At 36.4% G+C, this 22,310-nt stretch overlaps 1 protein-coding gene across 1 annotated transcript in view; it reads right to left on the bottom strand.

Moving 5' to 3' along the window:
• tbx18 (T-box transcription factor 18) overlaps positions 1-22,310 on the bottom strand; it is a 48,705-nt gene that overhangs the window by 5,712 nt on the left and 20,683 nt on the right. Inside the window, exons 4-7 of the mRNA XM_016998140.2 lie at positions 21,904-22,075; positions 11,413-11,580; positions 8,147-8,211; positions 2,971-3,065 (exon numbers count right to left, since the gene is read on the bottom strand). Coding sequence (XP_016853629.2) covers positions 2,971-3,065; positions 8,147-8,211; positions 11,413-11,580; positions 21,904-22,075 — 500 coding nt within the window. The remainder of the gene's footprint in view (positions 1-2,970; positions 3,066-8,146; positions 8,212-11,412; positions 11,581-21,903; positions 22,076-22,310) is intronic.

The raw sequence follows: 22,310 nt of genomic DNA, 5'->3' as shown, positions 1-22,310 counted from the left end.
TCCCAGCTCCAAAATCCCTGAATAAATTCTAAGTTTGTTTTTTTTAAGTCACAGGGCACAAATATACTCTCTAAAAGCCATCTCTAGGCAAAGAGATGGGAAATGCTATCATATGGAAGAGTTTGCTTGGCCCTTCTCTCTTCCCCCTCTCTAATGCTAAACACCTGCTAACACCAACAATATCTTCCACAGCTTGTGTGGCCCCAAAGCAGCAAAGGGAAGGGAGAGCATTCTTTTTCAAGAAGGCATACATAGTTAAAGGAAAACTCATTAACATGACCTCTCTTTTCTAAACTAAGGCATATCCAGGAGGGATATTTTACACCGCATAATCCTCGGCAATTAATATCAAACAGTCCTAAGGGATCTGTACACTCTCTAGCATCTTCGTAATGCAAAGTTCAGATCCAAAGTTAACTCTCCATCAAAATTATTTCTGACATGCACATTTTTCTGTTACTTTGCCAAAGTTAAAACAATTTTGGATTTTGCTTTTGTGGCCTGTATTCTTATTCCAGTACAATTTTCCCCCTTACATTCTGAAGCAATAGAAATAGATGTAGATTTCAGAATAAGTTGGTACATCTTTTCACATAGCTTTCTAATCTTTTCATAGTTGTGTGCAACTCTGAAACAGCTTGGCAAGGGGGAAAATTGGTATTTTAGTTATGTCAGTAAACAGTTTCTAAAAATATGTGTCTAACAGGCGTAGAGGGTGTTTATTACACGACAAATTACTTTGTTTGGCAAGATCTTGGAATGACAGCTACTGACACAAATGCCTCATGTGTGTTACACCCAAACTTAATAATGTTTAAATCCCATTAAATTTAGATGAGAGAGGTTTGAGCTCTAAACCTACATTCAATTAATTGAAAGGAAGTCACACTGAACACAATGGAATTACTTTTGTGTAGACACATACAAGATGGCATTGTTAAATGTAATTTATCGCAAAAGTAAGTAAGTGCTAGCAACTGGAGCCATGTTGGCTCTCATGGGATCCTAGTACACCCTTCCATATCTTCACTCCCATTTCACTCCATCTCCTCCCAAATTTTGTAGGATAATGCCTCCAAATATCCAGCAGCACCTCCCAAGCTTCCACATTTATTTGGCTGAATCTGAAGGATAATTTGACACATATACTCCCCGCACACATCTTTTAGGCCCTTATAGGGCTTTTTATTTTGAAAACAGAAAGTGAAAATCCAGTCACTGTTTTGACTAGAGGCCCAGAAAAAGTGATCCCCAATGTTCCCAATTTTAAAAAGTGATCCCCTGTGTTCCCAATTTTAGCAAAATACCCAATAGAGCAGGGGTCCCCAAACTAAGGCCCGGGGGCCAGATGCGGCCCTCCAAGGTCATTTACCTGGCCCCCACCCTCAGTTTTAGATTTAGGCTAGCCCAAAGTCTGAAATGTCTTGAAGGAACACAACAACAATCCTACTTAACTTGACTATCTCATTGGGCAGAAGCAAGCCCACACTTCCCATTGAAATCCTGATAGGTTTATGTTGGTTAAAATTGTTTTTATTTTTAAATATTGTATTGTTCATTCATTTACTAATATTGTGCTATGGTAATAATATAATATATTGTGTATACATATAATATTGATAATAATATTATAATGTAATACAATATAATACTTATTTATTTATTTATTTATTACAGTATTTCTACCCCGCCCTTCTCACCCAGTATGGCACTCAGGGCGGCTAATAATAATAATACAATGTAATAATATTGTATAATATAATAATATTAATTATATATTATATATTAAATGTAATATTACTAATAATAATGTGGTATAGTACAAAATAGTAATATATAATGCTAATATTGTTCTATGCTAATAATATAATATATTGTATGTACATACAACTTGTAAGCCGCTGAGTCCCCTTCGGGGTGAGAAAGGGTGGAGTATAAATGTAGCAAATAAATAAATAAATCATAGAATCCTAGAGTTGAAAGAGACCTCGCGGGGCATCCAGTCCAACCCCCTGCAAGAAGCAGGAAATAAATAAATGATTGTTGTTGGGGGTTTTTTGTACTACAAATAAGACATGTGCAGTGTACATAGGAATTTGTTCGTTGTTTTTTTTCAAATGACAATTCGGCCCCTCAACAATCTGAGGGACCATGAACCGGGCCTCCACTTTAAAAGTTTGAGGACCCCTGCAATAGAGACTTGCAGGATACTCGTGGGCATTTTGGGATAAAAATGGCCCCCTAATTGGCTATGTACCTAAAGTTCATGAGGGCTGTTTGTGGCTGACTGCACTTTACCTAAACCTAGTTTATGGAACTCACTGAGATTCAAAAATGCTTAAATCATACTCCTGAAGTAAAGCATGACTGCATCAAAACACAGCAGAAAGCTCTCTCTTTATCAAAATAATACTTGATTTTAAAGCTGATATGCACTTTAATTTGTTTTTTCCCAACAATAACAACATCATTTTATTATACTCCAAAGACCCTTATTGCACCATAGGTGTACATGGTATGCATAATAATGAGATTGACAACACAGAAATGGGTAAAAAATGTTGGCTAAAAACATAGGTAAAAGACTACAAGAAATATCGGTGTGTCTCAGCCTGTGTCTAAAAATTGAGAATTTTCTCATCCTGGCTGACTCTGTGTTTGTCCTCTAATTTAACAAAACTTGGATGTGTAGGATGGTTAAATGTAGATATCAGCAATGTGAAATCAGCACTGCTGTTATCCTTAACTACTTTTTATATGAGCACCTGTTGAAACTGTGAACTGACATTTTGCCCTCCTGTAAGGTAATGTTAGTACAGACCATGAATCTAATTTTTAGGGGGGAAAAATACAGGACCCAACACCCCATCTATTTATATCAGTTTTACCTTTGATCCAAATGGAATACAATTACTTGAACACTGAATAGTTTATTTTTGTTCCTTTGAAATTCTAAAATGTGATTCGTACCTTGTTTCGCAATCCCAGGTATATCTTCAAATGTAAGTGTCCTCAGTGAAGGTCTCCAGAATGCATAAGATTCTACTAAAGCTTCCAGTCCCATCCTAGGCAAAAGAAAAGGACAATTTACGAGAAGAATATTCCAAAAATTGCTTATGTTTTGCAGTACTTTATCACTGTGTTCTTTCCCTGACATGAAATACTATGAGGACGATAACTCTGTAAGTCTGAAGCAAAACCTCAAACCTTAGTACTCTTTTCTCCCGCTGACCTACATGGTCAAACGATGACCACACAATGATACAACTTTATTTTCTTAAAACCTAGTTTATCATTATACATTGATCTAATATTGCTTTGCCATGCAATAACTTGTTGAAACATCTAGAATTTAAATGTTTCATCTTTTGTTCAGAGGCAAAATTGTTTATACAATTCAGGCAGTATTTACATTGTCATATAATACAGTTTGAATCTGCATTATATGGTTAGCGTACGCCCATATAATACAGTTCAATTATATAGGTCAACACTGGCCATATAATGAAGATTCAGGTTGCATTACATGGCAGTATAGATCCAGCCATTTAGATCTTGTCCTACTCTTGGAAATGAATAGGACAAGAAACTTTGTTGAGATTACGGAGCCTAGTGAGAATTATTAGACACGTTCTTAAGAAATTCATTACAAACTTTTTCTCTTGGACTACACATTTCTCTGAAACACAATACTTAAGCCCTCATGCAATTACAAGTCTGCAACTCGAGTGTTTTTTTTATTATCACAGAACTAGATAAAAATGCTGAAAATGGCAACAATGATTTTCTGTAACAGAAAAGGCTAAAATGCTTGGAGCTCTTTTGTTTAGAAAAAAAATGAAGAACAGCATGATACAGTTTCTAAAATGATGGGCATAAACAGTCATTTCTCAGTTTCTTTCCTTCTGCAGGAGCTTCGGGTCACACAATTAAAATAACTGGCAGTATACGCAGGTTGGACAAGACAAAGTACTTCTTTATGCAGTACACAATTAACATATGGAATTCAGATTCTTTGGAGACAAAAATCAAACTACAATTGCACTTCAGCATACAATATCAGGGAACCAGTATTTTCCCATCATATTTCATTTCCAAGTTAATGGTGCCAGAAAGATTCAGAATTGTTGCAGGGAAAACTTATAAAATATTAACTAAATGTGAACTTTAAAAATGGCTTTCATTTTGCTCTCCCTGTGGTAATTGAGACTTTTTGTTTGTAGTCAAAGTAGAGATAAAAGCCCACCTCCTGGAGGAGTGTAGCCGAAGTGATAATTTATACAAGATGCTTTCAAACAATTTCTGTGTTTTATCACCATCTTAATTTATACTTCCAATGGCCAGTTTTATTTAACTAAGCTATGGAATGTTCACCTAAACTACTTAAGAAAGGGCATTTTCATACTTCCCCAAGTGAAGATGGGAACACTTTCTAAGGCCTGCATAAAGAACCTCAACTTATAAATTATGTTCCGTTTTGCAAGTTTTCCAGGAAAAACCTTACTTCCAAGACACAAACCCACGGGTTACTACAAATGGTGTGAGAGAATGTAAATTATATTAACAAAAAGAAGGGGGGGGGGACTTTTCATTAAATGGATTTGTCTACAAGTGCCCTAGAAAAGGATTACAGATCAGTATAATGGCTATATTATGATAACAATTCAACACTCTCTACCAAGGGACTATTCTTTCAGGAATAATGGTCAGGAATCGCACAGTGGTGGTTAATAGGGCTGAAGCCAAGTATAGACGAAGCCAGAATCAACAATACGCAGAATCCAGGGCTGCTAAATCACAACACATACACGCACACACAAAACTTCTTTGTTCTCAGAATTCGAAAACAGTAGAGTTAGCACTTAATGTATAGGCATTAGCATTAAGCCATTTAAAAATTAAGTAATAATGCTATAAATATCAGAATTTTTATTTTAAAATGTATTAAAATGACTAGCATACTTAGTAAGGAATAATTTAAAAAGGACACACTAATCATAACTAAAAAATAATAAATTAGTATGTAAAAATTAAAACAGAAAATGTTGAGAACACTGTCACAAATATTCTGAGATACTATTTTTAATGGACTATTTCTAATTTCTATTCTTTGTTGTTGTGTGTCTTCAAGTCCTTTCCCATTTATGATGAACCTAAGGCAATCCTATCATGTGGGTTTTCTTGGCAACATTTCAGAAAGTATTTTTGCCTTTGGCTTCCTCTGAAGCTGAGGCTGTGTGACTTGCCCAAGATCACCCAGTTGGTTTCCATGGCCAAGTAGGGATTTGAATTCTGGTTTCCAGAGCCATAACCCAACACTCATGCCAATACACTAATATTCACTTTTCCTTTCCCCTGTTTTTTAACACTCATGGTCTGCCAGGTAAGGAAATGATTATTTTTGCCAGAGGCCTGAACTGATTGCTTGTAGAGGGCTTCTGAAATCAGACTGAGGTCCACCTGTGAACCTAGGACCTGTCTAAATGTGGACAAGACGTTGCTCTTGGGCATCCATGTGATGTGTAAGACCTTCCTGTCCCCAATCTTAACTGAACCAAATAGCACTTACATCTCTAAGCATGTTGTAGGGGAAATGAGTAGACAGCTGTTCACATCGCTCCATCCCCCCCCCCCCCAAGCTTTTGCTAGGCTTGGGTAACCCAGGGACAAGGGATAGTAGTTACTGTCCCCTTCTCATCCTTGGCTTAGCAGTGAGGACTATAAGCGAAATTACTGGTGGCTGTACAATTTAAAACAGATCTAAAAGCATAACTGTGTACATAAATGTTTCGGGATAAATCAACAAGATATCAATATTGTCAATAAAAGGCCATGTTTTTATTTGGCACCAGAATGCAGTCAATGGTACCGCCAACCCCACCATGAATTCCACAACAGGAGCCATATAGCTGAGAAGGGCCTTTCCTGTGACTCCACACAGAATTTATTTATTTATTTATTTCCAATATTTATATCCCGCCCTTCTCACCCGAAGGGACTCAGGGCGGCTTACAACATTGGCACAATTAGATGCCTATACAAAATCAATCAACAATACATAAAATCAGTTAAAAACTATTAAATATAGTATAAAATTACAGTACATAAATTTAAAAAAATACGTATTGGTCTCATGAGTAGAAGACAATGGATGGTCCCTTCAGTATCCCTCACTCTCTCAACTAGCATATACTCAAAATGTTTCATGGGCCAAATAATCACTCATCACCCTAAACGTACAGCTTGTTCTACCGGCTTTTACCAATGTATTGCTGTTGGACATTGTTGTTGTTGCGTGTCTTCTACTTGCTTCCAAAACTTATCACAGGGTTTTCTGGGGCTGAGAGTGGACAACTTGCCCAGGGTCACCCAATGGGTTTTCATGGCCAAGCAAGGATTCAAATCCTGGTCTCCAAGGTCATTATGCAATGCTTAGTCCACTACACCAGTGTGGTCCAATTCATTTTTGTTGGCCCTTGCCCTTCTTACTGGAAAAATATTTTAATTTAACATTTGGGAAAAAATTGTTTATCCTTTTTATTGCTTTAAGTTTTTAAGAAATGTTTTTTTCTAGAATGTCTCTGGCCCTCACATTCCTATATTAAAGTTTGATTGGCTCTCGGGTAACTAAAGGTTGGGCCACACTGCACTACACCACACTGGCTTTTGAAGTTGATCATACACTAAATTAATGAAAACTTCTGATTTATTTATTTATTTATTTAAAAGTCGGTTCTTTGTCTCAATGGCTTAATGAATGAATTTATGGGAAATTTAACATCCATTAACTAGCACTCTGAATAGTGCTTTCATATACCATCCTTCCCTACCTATTCCATATAAGGCTGTCTACAAATTACAAACATCCAAGTTATAAATGACTCACAGTTAAGAAAAGGGGTGAGACAAAAGAAAGTGGAAAAAATCTATCTCTCCGAAGGAAAAATCATTCTTGAAAGGGTTATCATGAAAAAAAGGTATCTCTGCTGAAGCTTTTTCACCAATCCTTGTTTCCACAATAAGCCAAAATCTTTTAAATCCTCACGGAGACAGAAAGTGACACGAAATCTTCTGAACAGGGGCACAGACAGCAAAACAAACATCACAGGGGTGTTCACCCTTTCTAGGCTATCCAAAACTAAAAAACAACTATTTTTGGCTGGAGTTAAGAAATGTATCTATTCCAACGTACAAACATATTCAACTTTAGAACAACTCTATAGAACCCATCTTGATTGTAATTTGGGGGCCGCCTGTACATCTGTTTATTCATGACAACAGGAATCGCTCATAGTCCAAACACAGAGTATGCCTGTTCCTTATCTATTTTTTCAAGATAAGCTAAACTTGGGATGTTAAAACTGTCCTCTTATGATTCATAGTGTCTACTGTTTTGTTGTTTCAAGTCACATCTATTATTTTGTGAAATGCTATTAATTTTCCATTAGTTTTTCAGACTAGTATAGAGAATGCCAAAGCTAAATGTATTTATCTATTGAAAGACCAACTATTTTCTTCCGCACTGTATACAGATTGGTACCATATTTGCATTCATTGATTATAAACTATTTTTCCCCTTCCAGAAAGTTTCCCAGGGACTGAAAATAGATGGTTTAAAGAACAGAACCTATCCACCACTTAGTAGCACTGACCTATGCTTCCTCAACCCACAGTCTATTTAGCTACTAGCTCTTTCTTTGCACATTTCCCCAAAAGTTAAGTTCTACTGTGTTAAGTTCTAATGTCTATAGGACAGTGGTCTTAAGCGCCTGAAACACTTGATTCTCCTTAGCACCTCAGTTCTATGCAAATGATTAAGGATTTTCCAACAGAGTATGCTGAAAAAATTAACAAACTATAATTGCCAAGATTAATGGGGAAAGGCATCTATAATAGCCGAACTACTATAAAACTAATGGAAAATTTAGTGTATATGAAATATTCTGTAAACATAAAATATTTTTAAAATCACACAGCAAATATACATGGCAACAGTACATGGCAATATACATGGCATAAATAATCTATACTCTTTCACCAGAGAAAGTGCTGAGTATTTGATGAAGCTTCCCTAGTATCTCTAAAACACCCATACTCTTTAACTAAAGGCAAGAATTGTATAAATTACAAACATTTGAAATCTTACCTATTGCGTCCTGAATCTCGAAATCCTTTGGCAAATGGATTCCTGTCAATCTTGAGTCGGGTGATCTATAAAGATAACACAACATGTTAAAATGTATTGAAACCATTCACAGTTACATAAATCTGTGGATACAGACACATTATGTCCACATACTTGTTCATCCAATGGCACTAGGTAAGCTAAGAAACAAATTCAACACTCAGTTGGAAGTATGGATCTAGGAATGGAATTCACTCCACTGTGGCTAAGACTATTAAAATCAGTAGTGGAAAATGTAAAAATAAGAAAAATTAACACAGTTTTATTTATTATGCATGGCTGTTTTCCTATAGGGGAGAGCCCATTCCATCATTTTAAGTTAAAGCATATGATGAAAAACTCTATAATAAATGATGTAAACATATAAAAAGTGAAAACACCACTATGGTATAATTATTCATATTTGGCAAAGACATGACAAGAAAACTGTGCATATTAAAGGGGTCACTGCCAAGTGAGCAAAGTTATTGGATGCAACCCACTGGCGGATTAAATCATGTTTGAATTGATGGAAATAAAGTACATAGTTAAAAATTTAAAAATCCCTAGAGTAATTTTAATGGCCTATTTCACTATCAATATCCACTAGCTTTGTCATTGTTGTATACCTTCAAGCCATTTCTGACATATGACAACCATAAGAAAAATCTATCATGGGGGTTTTTTGGCAAGATTTGGGCAACCAAAGAAGCGATTTCCTGCTTCTTAGCAGGGGGTTGGACTAGATGGCCCATGTGGTCTCTTCCAACTCTACTATTCTATGATTCTATGATTCTATGAACCACTCTAGCTAATGTCAGTGGGTGCAATGAGCAACATCCACCAGCAGTTTCACACACAGTGGTCATCATTAAGCGAAAGACAAGAAGAGGACAGTTAGTGCCCTCCCCTGGCCCTAGGCTGCCTGAGTCCGGGGAAATTGGGATGGCCATGTGAACAGCCCCGTCTAGTTCCAAAAAGGAACTGGTCCAATGGTTTAACCAACACAAAGTGCAGAGAGTGTACTTCCAGATCCCTGAACTGATTGAAGAGATTTTGCACTAGACAAAAATGTCCAATTGCTGCAGCAGGAGCACTTTCTACAAACAACATTTATCAACACAGTTGTGATTATACATCTTTTTTCACTGCTTGAGTTAGTGAGTTTCACTGCTTCGGGGTGAGAAGGGCGGAATATAAATACTGTAAATAAATAAATAATAAATAGTACATGTGATAACTGGCATCAATCACAACTGGATAATATAGGCCAGGATCCAAAGACATACACAAATAATTTTTCCTCTGCAGTTAGATACTGCAAACTACTTCAGGAAATTCACTGTTTCAAAACTATCTAGCCATCTGTTATCTAAAGCTCATGTTCGAGAAATACAATCCCAAAGCCTCCATTGGTATGCAGAATTAACTGAGTTGCTCTTTGGATCCTAGCCATAATATGGTAGTTATGATGATACATTTTTCTCCATGGTCATTTAGGTTGTAATTCTATCTACACTTATTTGGGAGTTAATCTCACTGAACTCAATGGTGCTTACTTCTGAGAGAACATGTATAGGATTACCTTGCACATTGTTTTAACTTCAGAAGAATTTAATGACACGATAGCAAAATCACATACGTACATTTCACACCATTCCAAAATATGAGAACTAAATAATTTCCAGTGTGTCAAATAAAATTACAGTGGACATTTTTTTTAAAATGACATTGACTGTATGAAGTTGGACAAGCTGATTAATAACCACTTTTCTATATCTCTGTCTTAATAGGCATTTCTCCATGAATAATGTTATTCATTGAAAGCATCCTGAGAGCTTCTAAGACATATAAAAGGTATTGCACTGTATTATGACAGTTACATTGTAACTACAGAAAATCAAAACATTTTTAAATAAATCTAAATTTTGAACCATGGTGTGTGTCTTCTATACACAAGACAGGAATGCCATGAAGGTAAGGGGAAATGCAAGCTAGCATCTAAGATACATGGATTTTATTTGGCAGTATAGAAGGGGCCTGTAAGGGGGAGACAGTGGAGGGTCCCGCCCTGGAGTTAGAAAGAAGCTCTTCCTTTAAAACACCAGCAAGATCCTAGGACGCTGAATCAATGCAAGCACAGAGACAGATGTGGAGTAATTGGAAGGAGGGAGGGGGGAGTGAAGACAGAGATATAAGAAGGAGAGGGGGAGAAGAAGGAGGGGCTCCATTGGATTTGAGTTGTCGGTGTGACTGACATAAAGAAGTTACTGGGAAAACTACCAACAGTTATCGGAGTCTTGTTTGTTGTAACTAATTGCTGGAATTGATAACACTGGACCCTTTCAAAAGAGCCTAAGTCTCCAATCACTAAATTCTGTAACCAATTCTTTCTCCCAAAATGGCATCCTGATGCTTCCCTCACATTTTCTCATGTTGCTTAACATTACACCATATTTGCTTCATTCAGAGAAAACAGCCAAGTATGACTTCAACAAGCTCTGTATGTTAAAGCTGACATGATGGGGAGGGGGGGGGAAGCTGTCCAAAAGTTGAGTTCATAGCTACCATGTCTCTGCATGGTGCCATAAATCATGGTATATTAAACTATGGGTAATAATGTGGCCTATGTAAAACAGAATGGACTGTTATGGTTAAGACTGCTCAAGAATTCTGTTAAACTCAAAAGAGAACTCTTGATGGATAAAGGTCCCCTTTCTTTTCTGTTTCACATCCAACTGACAATTTAGCCTCTGAAGGAGAAGAAAGCAAATACTGTAAACCTTCCACATTTGGAGGTTGAACTTTTGTGGATTTGATCAATTATGGATTTGGTTAATATCATCTCTCTAGGAATATCTAGGCTCGAAGGTAAGGTTTGGTGTGCCCAATGTTCTCAGTCTACACAGGTAAAAGTTTATGCCTTATGGCTTAGAGATTCTTAGATGATTCTTAAGATGTTAAAAAGTCTGTTTTTATTTGTGTTATTTTCCACTTTTGCAGAGCTCTGTACTCCTAACTACTTCAAAAGTGGAGGGCCTACTTTACATAATCTGTGAGGCTTTCCAATCTCAAGTAAATGTAGATGGAACTCTACATATAGTAATATGTTGTATTAAATAAAGTAAAAAACATTTGATCATCTTCTTTTTACATAGTGTCATTTACCTTGTATATTCCTTCTCTTCTGTTTGTTTAGAATTCAGGGGGAAACCAATTAATTAAAAATTAAAACACAATAAAATTACCTGTTGGTTTTGGTATGCTGTTACAGTTGTAAAAACAGTTTCAGGAAAGGAGAACGCCTTCACTCCTTCTCCTGAAGGAACGGGCTTAACAGGAGAGAGATCATCCCCACAGTCTTTCCGAATGACATGGACACGTGGTTGGTATTTGTGCATAGAATGGAGAATAATCTACATGAAAGAGAGACAGGGAAAGAAAGAGACACAAAGCTAACTAGCTTTCTTTTTGTTTCTTCTGCATCAGCATTTTAAACACACTGAAATGTATTGCCTATCTTGCTTCATTTTATTTTTGGTGCATGCCAAGTGTACTGCTATGCATCTCAAAATTGGCTAGGTTTCAGTTCAATTAAGTGCCCCAGAGGAATGGTTTTGTAACCATGTAAAGGCAGTAAGCATGGTCTAAAAGGGGATCAGGTAGTTGGATCTTCTCCAGATCTCTCCATATTTTCACAAGTCCTCTGAATAATCTTTGTTGAATCATGAAAAAAATAAAAAATAGACCACTGGCCAGCATAAAATCAAATATGAAACATATATGTTCATTTCATTTCCCCCCTTCAAATTGTATATTTTTAAAAACTCACAAAAATATTCCCAGCTTCTCTAGCCAAAATATTAACTACCTACACAAGACACAGCAGAGATAATGACACCATGTTGTTCACCCTAGGAATACATCTCATTTGATTTCAAGTACTATCTAATCTGGCTGAATCTCATCTGATTTCATGCCAGGTTAGTATTTGGATGGGAGGGATCTCTAAGTAGGGCTAGAAAAGAATCCAGCCTACAACACAGAGAACCACTGCCAATCAGAGTTGACAATACTGGACTAAGATGAACCAAGGGCATAAGACAGCTGTTTATCTTCCTTCCTTTAAAGCAGTGGTTCTCAACCTGGGCTCTCCAGATGTTTTTGGCCTTCAACTCCCAGAAATCCTAACAGCTGGTAAACTGGCTGGGATTTCTGAGAGTTGTAGGCCAAAAACATCTGGGGACCCCAGTTTGAGAACCACTGATTGAGGAGTAATCCACTCATATACACCAATGATGAATACAGGCTGAACAGAACAAAAGCCTGTGAAATGGCCAAAACATTGCCAAAAAAGGAGAGATTGACAATGCTATTTAAAACTGAAAGTACAAAAAGAGAGGAAAGGGAAATTAAAAGTGTTTATATTGAGACAGTATAGAACAGTGCTTTTATTTTACCAATATCCCTAAAGAGGAGGAGTAAGACCTGAAATACATTGACCTAAATATTCCCAGTGGATGTCTGATGTCTCCTCTTTCCCCACTTCAAAATCGGTACAGTGGAAACCTATGAAGCATATGTATAAATATTTTTATAATGCTGCATTAATCATGATTTCCAAGCATACTCAGATAAATGTTCACATTCATTTTACATTGCATATGAATTTACATTTAATAGTTCAAAATCAAAAACATAACTATTGCTTTTGGAAGCCTACAAAGAGATATAAAAGAGGGTTTAATGGCCACTAGCCGATAGAAAATCTAATTAAATAGAGGAAATTTTTTAATTTCCTGTTTCATTATTGGCCACAGAATATTAAATTCAACCTCTCATGTCATTCCTTCTCCTGCCCTCCCCTTTTTTGGCATCAAATGGAATACCAAATACCATGAAATTAATTGTCCAAATAAAAGGATGAGCTTTACATTTGAACAAAATGAGGCCTTGGCTAGGCTGGATGATTTTCTATGAATTCACCTCACACTGGGGGACATAATATTGTTTTGGATAAGCAACTTTCTGGATATTTGAACTTGCAATAGACTGAAGTCAGGCTTTTGACAATTACATCAGAAGCTCACAAAAATCATGCTTAGATCATCTTCCCCCACAATATAATTTCTCGATGCCTGCATCATCACACAGAGAAGGCTGCCAGAAAGTGTTCTGCTGAATTAAACATTTAAACAATATTTCTTGCATCTCTGATCTTTTTGTTTTGCTTTGTTAAAATGACTGAAAAAGAAGAAATTACGATATTGAACACATACATCCAGTCCATTATGCTTCTGTATATTTGCACTATGTAAACAAAATATTGGGTCCAGCTTACTTGTTTTTAACCAAAGGCTCATTTGCAATACATTACAAACTGCTTTTTAAAACCTGGAATTAGAGGTTGAACAACCCTTATCCAGAAATGCAAATTGTGAAATGCTCAAAAATCCAAAATCATCCTCATGCGTGGCTGAGATAATACCTTTGCTTTCTACTGATTTAATGTAACAAACTTTGTTTGATGCACAAATTATTTAAAAATACTGTATACAAAATTGCTTTCACGCTATATGTATAAGATGTATAGGAAACAGAATGTTGTGTTTAGACTTGGGTCCCATCTCATTCATGTGTGTGTGTGTGTGTGTGGAAATATTCCCAAATCCAAAAAACTACATTTGTATTATTTTATTATCAGCTTTCTAGAATGACAGCCACCAGGTGATTTCCTTTCATAAACAAAACAAAATTCAGATTATAATGAAAGAATAATTTGGGTTCCAAACTGTCATTTAAAAAAAAGTATGAAAAACACAAGACTATTCCTCAATACATAATTAATCATAATTAATCTTTGGTGACAGAAACACAATCCACATTCATAGGACTGGACTTTCAAATCACCCTATTACTCTCTAACGAAAGTTAACCTGTCATAATAGTGTTTGATATGATCTGCTGGACTGCAGGTGGATGAAGGCATTAGCAGATATTGTATCCGTCCTTATGTTGAAATAGCAGCAATTTAGATGTTAGCCATTCCATTTCCATATTACAATGCCTCCACAGGAGATAAAAACTGACTAACTTGCTAAGAGTAATCCATGATATTGATGACATGATTCAGAAGTGGGGAAAAAGTCAACTCCTTGTAAAGCACCTTGTGTAACACGAAACTGGGTAATCAGTATTTTCATGATACTACATTTTGCCACTATTTACAAATTACAGATTAATTAAAGGGGGTGGTGCCATTAAATCTAGTAAAATGTCTTATTATATGCCTAATTGTTATAGTGGTATTATATGAGAATATTAATGTATGCCTTCGAAATAAAAAACTATGGATAAAATTATTGTTGAATAGTTAACAAAACCCTTAAAGCAATTAACTTTTGACAATAACTAAAATAAATCAGTTAAGACAGGCAACATTTCATTTCTTTGAACTGAGACATGGAAATGAAGGGGAAACAAACGGCTTTGCAAGTATTAAAATGTTTAATGTTTGCATATCTATTATTTATGTATCCTGTTGCTAGGAAAATTCTTTCAAAGGAACAACCTAATACTGTGAAGATTGCATAATATATTTTATTCTCTACAATGCTAAGAAACTGAGCAATGGGTTATGTAGCAAAAACTAGAAAATGGTTGTTTACGTTAACTGGAGGTAATACATAATCAACTGGTGCATATAAGTTAAACTTCTATCATATGCATTAGCTTCACAAAATTTTCTCAGCACATTTGTTTTATAATTGTGACTTTGCAACCTTGACAAATGATATTATAATGTAAGCTCTCGTGGCTCAGTGCACCTATTGTCCTCAATTTCTAGTCTGTCAGAACAGAAACGTGTTTATTCCATAAATAAGGGTGTGTCCTTGTTCCACCAGGCATGGTTTTCTAATTTCTCTTAGAACTACAGGGAAAGGAAAGTCCCCTTCAACACCAGAACACAAATTTTAGATTCAAAATATACTTGCAAAAATTGTACAGTGCCCATTTTGACATTTATCTTGATTTTTTTATGTTTGTAATAGATTTACTGTAAAATTTTGAAGTCAGTGAAACGAAGGGTAAAATAGTCTACATATCTATTTATAAATCAGATACACTAAGTTCTCTGGAAATAAAGTACGTAACTATAGGTTTACAGTGTACAGTCTAAATTAACTAAACCTAGCTAACCTGGCAACTGGTTACACAGATTATTACAGAAGTCTGGCAAAATGTAATCTAGAATAGTCCCAATCAGATAACATTAACTATATAACAGTAATGAGATTCAGGTGACTCAGTGCAAAAAACCAAATACTGCTCACATAGCTCCACCTAGGTTTAATTGTGTATTTTTTTTAAAATGTAAAGGCTTGCACATTAACATGCAGAACAGGATCTGTGGGTGTACGGTATACCCACCGTATGTGTGGGACTGATACACATGTTTTCTACCTCCATATCTCTGAATATGAGTTGCTTGGAAGCGGCAGCAGATAAGGCTGGTTTTGTTTTTGGTTTCTCACAGATATCTGACTTATCTCTTGGGGAATATGATACTGGCTTAGTTTAGGCATATGTTTAAAAACGATTCATTAAAAAAAAACTTTGATGGGAACGATTTGAGATTTTTTCAAAGTATGGGAATTGGAGAAAGCAAAATTATCAGATTTTTCAATCCTTCTATATATATAAAAGAGTGATGGCATCACGGCAACCCACAAAACAACAAAAGTACAGGCCCCCCAACCTCGAAATTTGACAACACAACCCATCACCCATGCCTCAGGGTTGATACAACAAAAAGAAAAGAAAAATAAAGTCCTAATTAGAGGGAGAGCAATAATTGTTTTTATCCAATTGCTGCCAGTTTAGAGGGCTAATCTCTGCCCACTTCGATGCCTAGCAACCAAGGGACAGCCAGGTTTCAGTTAGGGGACAGGCAGCCTTAGGCCTCATTTAGGCTTCTTCCACAGATTATCTAATTTGCACTGGATTATATGGCAGTGTAGACTCAAGGCCCTTCCACACAGCTATATAACCCATTTATAATCTTATATTATCTGCTTTGCACTAGATTATCTTGACTCCACACTGCCATGTAATCCACTTCAGTGGGCATTTTATACAGCTGTGAAGAAGGGGCCTCAAATAATCCAGTTCCAAGCAGATAATATAAGATTATCAATATACAGTAGAGTCTCACTTATCTAACATAAACAGGCCGGCAGGATAAGTGAATATATTGGATAATAAGAAGGGATTCAGGAAAAGCTGATTAAACATCAAATTAGGTAATCATTATACAAATTAAGTACCAAAACATCATATTATACAACAAATTTGACAGAAAAGGTAGTTCCACGCGCAGTAATGCTATGTAGTAATTACAGTAGAGTCTCACTTATCCAACACTCGCTTATTCAACGTTCTGGATTATCCAATGCATTTTTGTAGTCAATGTTTTCAATATAACGTGATATTTTGGTGCTAAATTCATAAATACAGTAACTACTACATAGCATTACTGCGTATTGAACTACTTTTTCTGCCAAATTTGTTGTCTAACATGATGTTTTGGTGTTTCATTTGTAAAATCATAACCTAATTTGATATTTAATAGGCTTTTCCTTAACGCCTCCTTATTACCCAACATATTCGCTTATCCAACATTTTGCCAGCCCACTTATGTTGGATAAGTGAGACTTTACTGTACTGTATTTACAAATTTACCAGTAAAATATCACAATGAATTTAAAACACTGACTACAAAAACATTATGAAAAGGCAGACTGTGTTGGATAATCCAGAACATTGTATAAGCGAATGTTGGATAAGTGAGATTCTACTTTGATATGAAATAATTTCTAGGATAGAATAATGCAGAACAATATAATCTCTAAAACCAGGACAGTAATAAAGAAATAAAGAAAGTAAATAAAGCAAGGAAATTGGAAATTCCACAAAGGAAACAATCAGGGCCAGCTAACACCTCCCAAGAAAGGATTCTCCCAGAAAGGAAGCTGAGAAGGCAGTGAAGCACTATGTATTACCAAAGTCATTATTATTACTATCATTACTATTATTATTATTATTATTATTATTATTATTATTATTATTATTGTGTTGCGGTCAACCGTGAAAATGAATACAATCTGGCTCCAAGTATTCAAAAACACTAAAATCAGAATATATAAAAATTACTGTGGTATAATAAAACAGAACAATACAATCTCTAAAATCAGAACACTAAATAAAGAACAACACTCTGAAAATAGGGGAATTCCACACAGAAAACAATCAGGGCCAGCTAACACCTCCCAACAAAGGATTCCCATCATCAAAGTCTGGCAAATCCTCTGTTTTCTCAGGGCCACAGACAGTAGAAGCACATAAAATATCGCAAACAACACCACTCTGAAAACAAGGTAATTCCAGACAGGAAACAATCAGGGCCAGCTAACACCTCCCAACAAAAAAATCACTCAGGGAGGAAACAGCTAGGCTTTAAATCTGCAAGGCCATTACATCCTAATCATTTTTCCTAATTGCAGCATTCATACTTGCCTCCAACAGACAAAAAAAAACCAAAACAATCAGAAATATTGTATATTCACAACCTTTAGGAAATAATATCCCCTGATGGCACAGCATGTTAAAGCGCTGAGCTGCTGAACTTCTGGACTGAAAGGCCGCAGGTTTGAATTGGGGGAGCGGACAGAGCCCCCACTGTTAGCCCCAGCTTCTGCCAACCCAGAAGTTCAAAAACATGTAAATGTGAGTGCATCAATAGGTACTGCTCCGGCGGGAAGGTAACGCCGCTCCATGCAGTCATGCCTATGGCCACATGACCTTGGAGGTGTCTACGGACAACGCCGGCTCTTCGGCTTAGAAATGGAAATGAGCACCAACCCCCAGAGTCAGACATCACTGGACTTAACGTCAGGGGAAAACGTTTACCCTTTACCTTAACTACCACCAATTCCTCAATACTTTATTTCCCATACCACCATTCTTCACCACAGCAACGCGTGGCCGGGCACAGCTAGTAGATTATATAGGTCTTATGTCTGATACAGGTAGACTCTTATTGTGTTCTCAGATTCGCAAATACCTAACTGTATCTCCTGATCATAAAAAATGTGATGGCAATGCAGATAATGGCATTCCTTTCTTGTGCAAAATGAGCACACTACTTGGTTGCTCCTTGCACATCCTTAATTCTCATTTCAGTATGTTAAGAATTACTGAATTCTTAAATACAATTAACGATGTACTTCACAAGACTACAATAGTTTGAATACTGCTTCAAATAATGCTATCCCTAACCTTCAGCTAAGCATTTATACAAGAAACGTTTGCCTTGTGATTTATTCTACATGTGTAATAATTCAGCAATCTCAAACACTTTTTCATTTTGTCATAATGGCCAAAGAATAAAAGTATATACTTTGGAACAGTCATCTCTCTGTTTTATATTTCTGGTAACAATAAAGGACATTCTTTGCAATCTCTCCAATTTTAGAAAGATGAATTTCTTATAGAATCTTTTGTCTCCAAACCCTATATTCCATTTTTCAAGGCACATTTTAGTTCTGAATCAGTTCAATGTGTAGTTTTGAATTGTTCTAGGAGAACACAACTTGGTTCCCCTCCAAAGTGAAGTACTCATTAAAGTGGACTGCTCAATTCCACACAATGAATAATAGCTTTACAGAAAGTTATGTAGTTTTCAATTCAGATGGGAAATAAGTTAAACCCCATGATTATACAATGTGGAAACTCTCTCTACCCATCTTGGGAATGTATTTGTAGACTGCCATTATCTAACACACAGAGGTTGCTCTACTTGCTGTGCAAAATAAAAATAATGTTTATAAGTGATCAATTCAACGGTGGCCAGTTCCACACTTTATAATCGTTCGTGAATAACCCTTGGTTTCAGCACTATCTCCCAAATGCTGTTTCCAGCCAAATTCATTTGAAACAATGGCATTAGAACAGTGCTTGATAAGATAACACCCTCTGTTATTTTGAACAATGCTGTCATCACATTAATGCTTTGGATATTAGCTACAGACCATTTATTTCTATTTTTTCTCAACTTCAACTTTATTAAGTCCCCTTGATTCAGCTAAGGTTTTCTGAATCAAGCAGCGTCAAATTGTACAAAAAGTCCAATTCTAGTTGGCACTCCAAGCCCTGGTATCAGTTGTCATACACGCATATTATTTTTCATTTAAAATTTTATGTTGACATTACAAGTAGCAACATTTACTGTTAGCTATGATTTATCTTGCCTAAATTGGCAAAGTTACACACGTATATGAGAATTGTTGATAACACTATGTAACACAATTTTTATTCCTGGGTTATAAATGTCATTTCCTAGTTGAATCTATCATAAAAACATGGAAAAAGCTTATTAAGCTGGTTGCCCTCAAATAAGATGGTGCCGCCATTCCCCTGTAGGCTTCCCTAGCGGGTTCTGGCTTGGCTGCCCTCAAGTAAGACAGCGCCCTCCGGTCGATTGAAAGGCCTGCGCACAAGCACAGGCCCATTGACGGGCGGGTGGCGGGCGACAGTGAGGAAGAGCAGGAGGGTGGCTGTCCGGATGGGTGGCTAGGCCTTCCGCCGCCGCTGCCTCGACAGCGCCCCTGCATGGGCTGTGCTACAAGCGACCACTTAATTTGCCTTAATGTTGGACCGCTCTGCTTGTTTTAATTGGTGTACATAGTGATCTAAGTTATATGTAGGGAAATTACTGTCTTTACCAATTGTATAACAACACTGATATTTCTGAAACAAATGAATAAATCTATAGATTAACTTTTTAAATGTTTTTCCAGTGAGGGGAATATGGAGGGTGCCAGCATAGGAGCACCTAGAATCACTGCATAAGTCCTGCAACTGTGGCTCAATCAGGGACTATTGACCAGCTTTGCCCAATAGCCCCTGACTGCTACTTTATCATGGAAAGATGGTGGACGAATAACAGGTATTGCATGACATTTGCAATACGGACCATCAGACAGTTTTGCTCTTGTGTCAGTTCACCCGTGTGATATAGTCCTAAGACAGCCCTCACATATCTCTGACATACAACATAGTGCTGTTGTTTTAAAAAACTAATGGGTTATTTACTACTAACCTTTAAAAATAAGCCGTCAAGAAACCCTGTATTATATACCATTTTTGGAATTATTTATTAAGATGTAAAAACTGTTTCTGAAAGCAAAAAAAAAAAGGGTTTGCGTGTCGTGTCCTCTTTTCTCCCCTTCCCTGTGTTTTGAAGAGAACAGGAAATACTAGTATAGCATATTTTGTCATATGAGGTGGTGTCATAACTAAACAATTCAGAACTTGCAAACAGAGCATTTAAACCACAAAATCCCCTGCCAGCTTTGCAGACGTAATGAGCTTCAGCTGTGAAAAGGTTTTGCTCCATGAGGTACGTAATAAATCATTATCAGGGTAAACACTGCTCTCATGTTGTTCTTTTTGAGTACTGTTCTTAACACCTCAAGGGGCTTTTTGCACAAATTATTTTACAAAATCATTAGTTATATTTCTCATAGATTCCTATATGCCAAAGAAGTGTGTTTTAATAATAGACATGTTATTTTCATTATATTTTAGAAGTGAAGTCTACATATGCAATCCTAAATGTACAAGTAGCCTTTATACTTTCAATTTAATAGAGTTCCTTAGTTCTCCTTATCTTTGGAGTCCAAAGTATCTATTAGGAGAAATAAAATGGTACCCCACTACAAATGAATACCTACAGGGAAATATTAACACATGGCTATGTCTAACTGCCATGCATTTTGCAAATGAATTAATTTTTGCTAATGTGAGATTACATATCAATCAATCAAATAGTTTATTGTACTAGCCAAAGACCATGTCAAAAAGTACAGATGCAGGGTGCACAGAATAGTACCCTCAAAGTGAACAGGAAACAAAAGATAACAAACACAGGCAAGCTTCATGCTCACACAAAGAGCAACAAATACTATGGATTATCGATATTTACTGGGGAAGGGTTAAATTAACCCCCTGAGTCTTCATAGCAGTTGATAGCAATTTTATCTAGTTCTCTCTTTCTGATTTTTTTGCAGACAAAGCAAAGAGAATAACTTTATATGTTACATAATCATTTGAGTCAATTAGCAAAAACCGAACCATTTCTACAAGAGAGCTCCCATTGTCTTTTATCAGCAGGGATTTCAAATATCTTTCTCTCAGGTCACTATACAAAGAGCAGTTTAGCATGTAGTGCACAATGTCTTCCACCTGACACTGACTACAGATGCGAAGTCTGTTTTCCAATGGCACATTATGGTGACGACCATATAACTGCCGTGGCCATTACTTGGAACTGCAGTTCAGTGAAGGCAATTCTTAATGAGGATGGCTTCAGTTTTGTTAAATATCTGGCTCTAAAATATTTGGATTTCAACAAAGGGAACCATGAGGAAAATCTATTCCTGATTGCAGATCCCTTCTTGAATCAGTCCAAAATAGTCAGTCCCGTAATTGCCTCTTATCCATGTCCAAGGCAGAATTCAACTCAGAGAGGTTGTAGCTGTGTACATTTTCTAAACTTATTTTCCTATGTTGATAGCTATTTATTTCCAAATAATACAATGCTGGAAAAGGTTAGATACTACAAGTCTTGTTTTTAAAAATGTGCATTACAATAGTAATGTATAAAACATGATACTCACATGGCCCTGGTCATCCAGTTCATTGTTTGTAAGTTTCAGTTTGTCAAAGCTAATCACTTGTCTCATCCAAGTCTCTCCTGAGGCAGGTGAATCTGGATGAATGTATACCCGGGGAGGCACAGGTGAGTCAGCATTGCCAGCTACCATCCATTTGGAGCTGTGATAAACATACCTATAGGGACAAGCCCAAGGAGGATAAGAGTCATATTAGAAATAATTTACTAACGTTGTTTAGTAACTGCAGAAAAACAAAAATAGATTATTTAATTCGTATGAAAGCAAGAAAGAATTAGTCCCTTCCTGACAAAGTAGCTTCCCTATTTCAAAATAAAAAGCACAGTTCCAATTTGATACAAAGTATCTGATTTAGCCCAGTGTTTCCTCAAATAAATAGTATGTCGGAAAAT

The sequence above is a fragment of the Anolis carolinensis genome, chromosome 1 (assembly GCF_035594765.1).
Source record: "Anolis carolinensis isolate JA03-04 chromosome 1, rAnoCar3.1.pri, whole genome shotgun sequence".
NCBI classification, from domain to species: Eukaryota; Metazoa; Chordata; class Lepidosauria; order Squamata; family Dactyloidae; genus Anolis; species Anolis carolinensis.
This window is presented reverse-complemented; position numbering and strand designations above follow the sequence as displayed.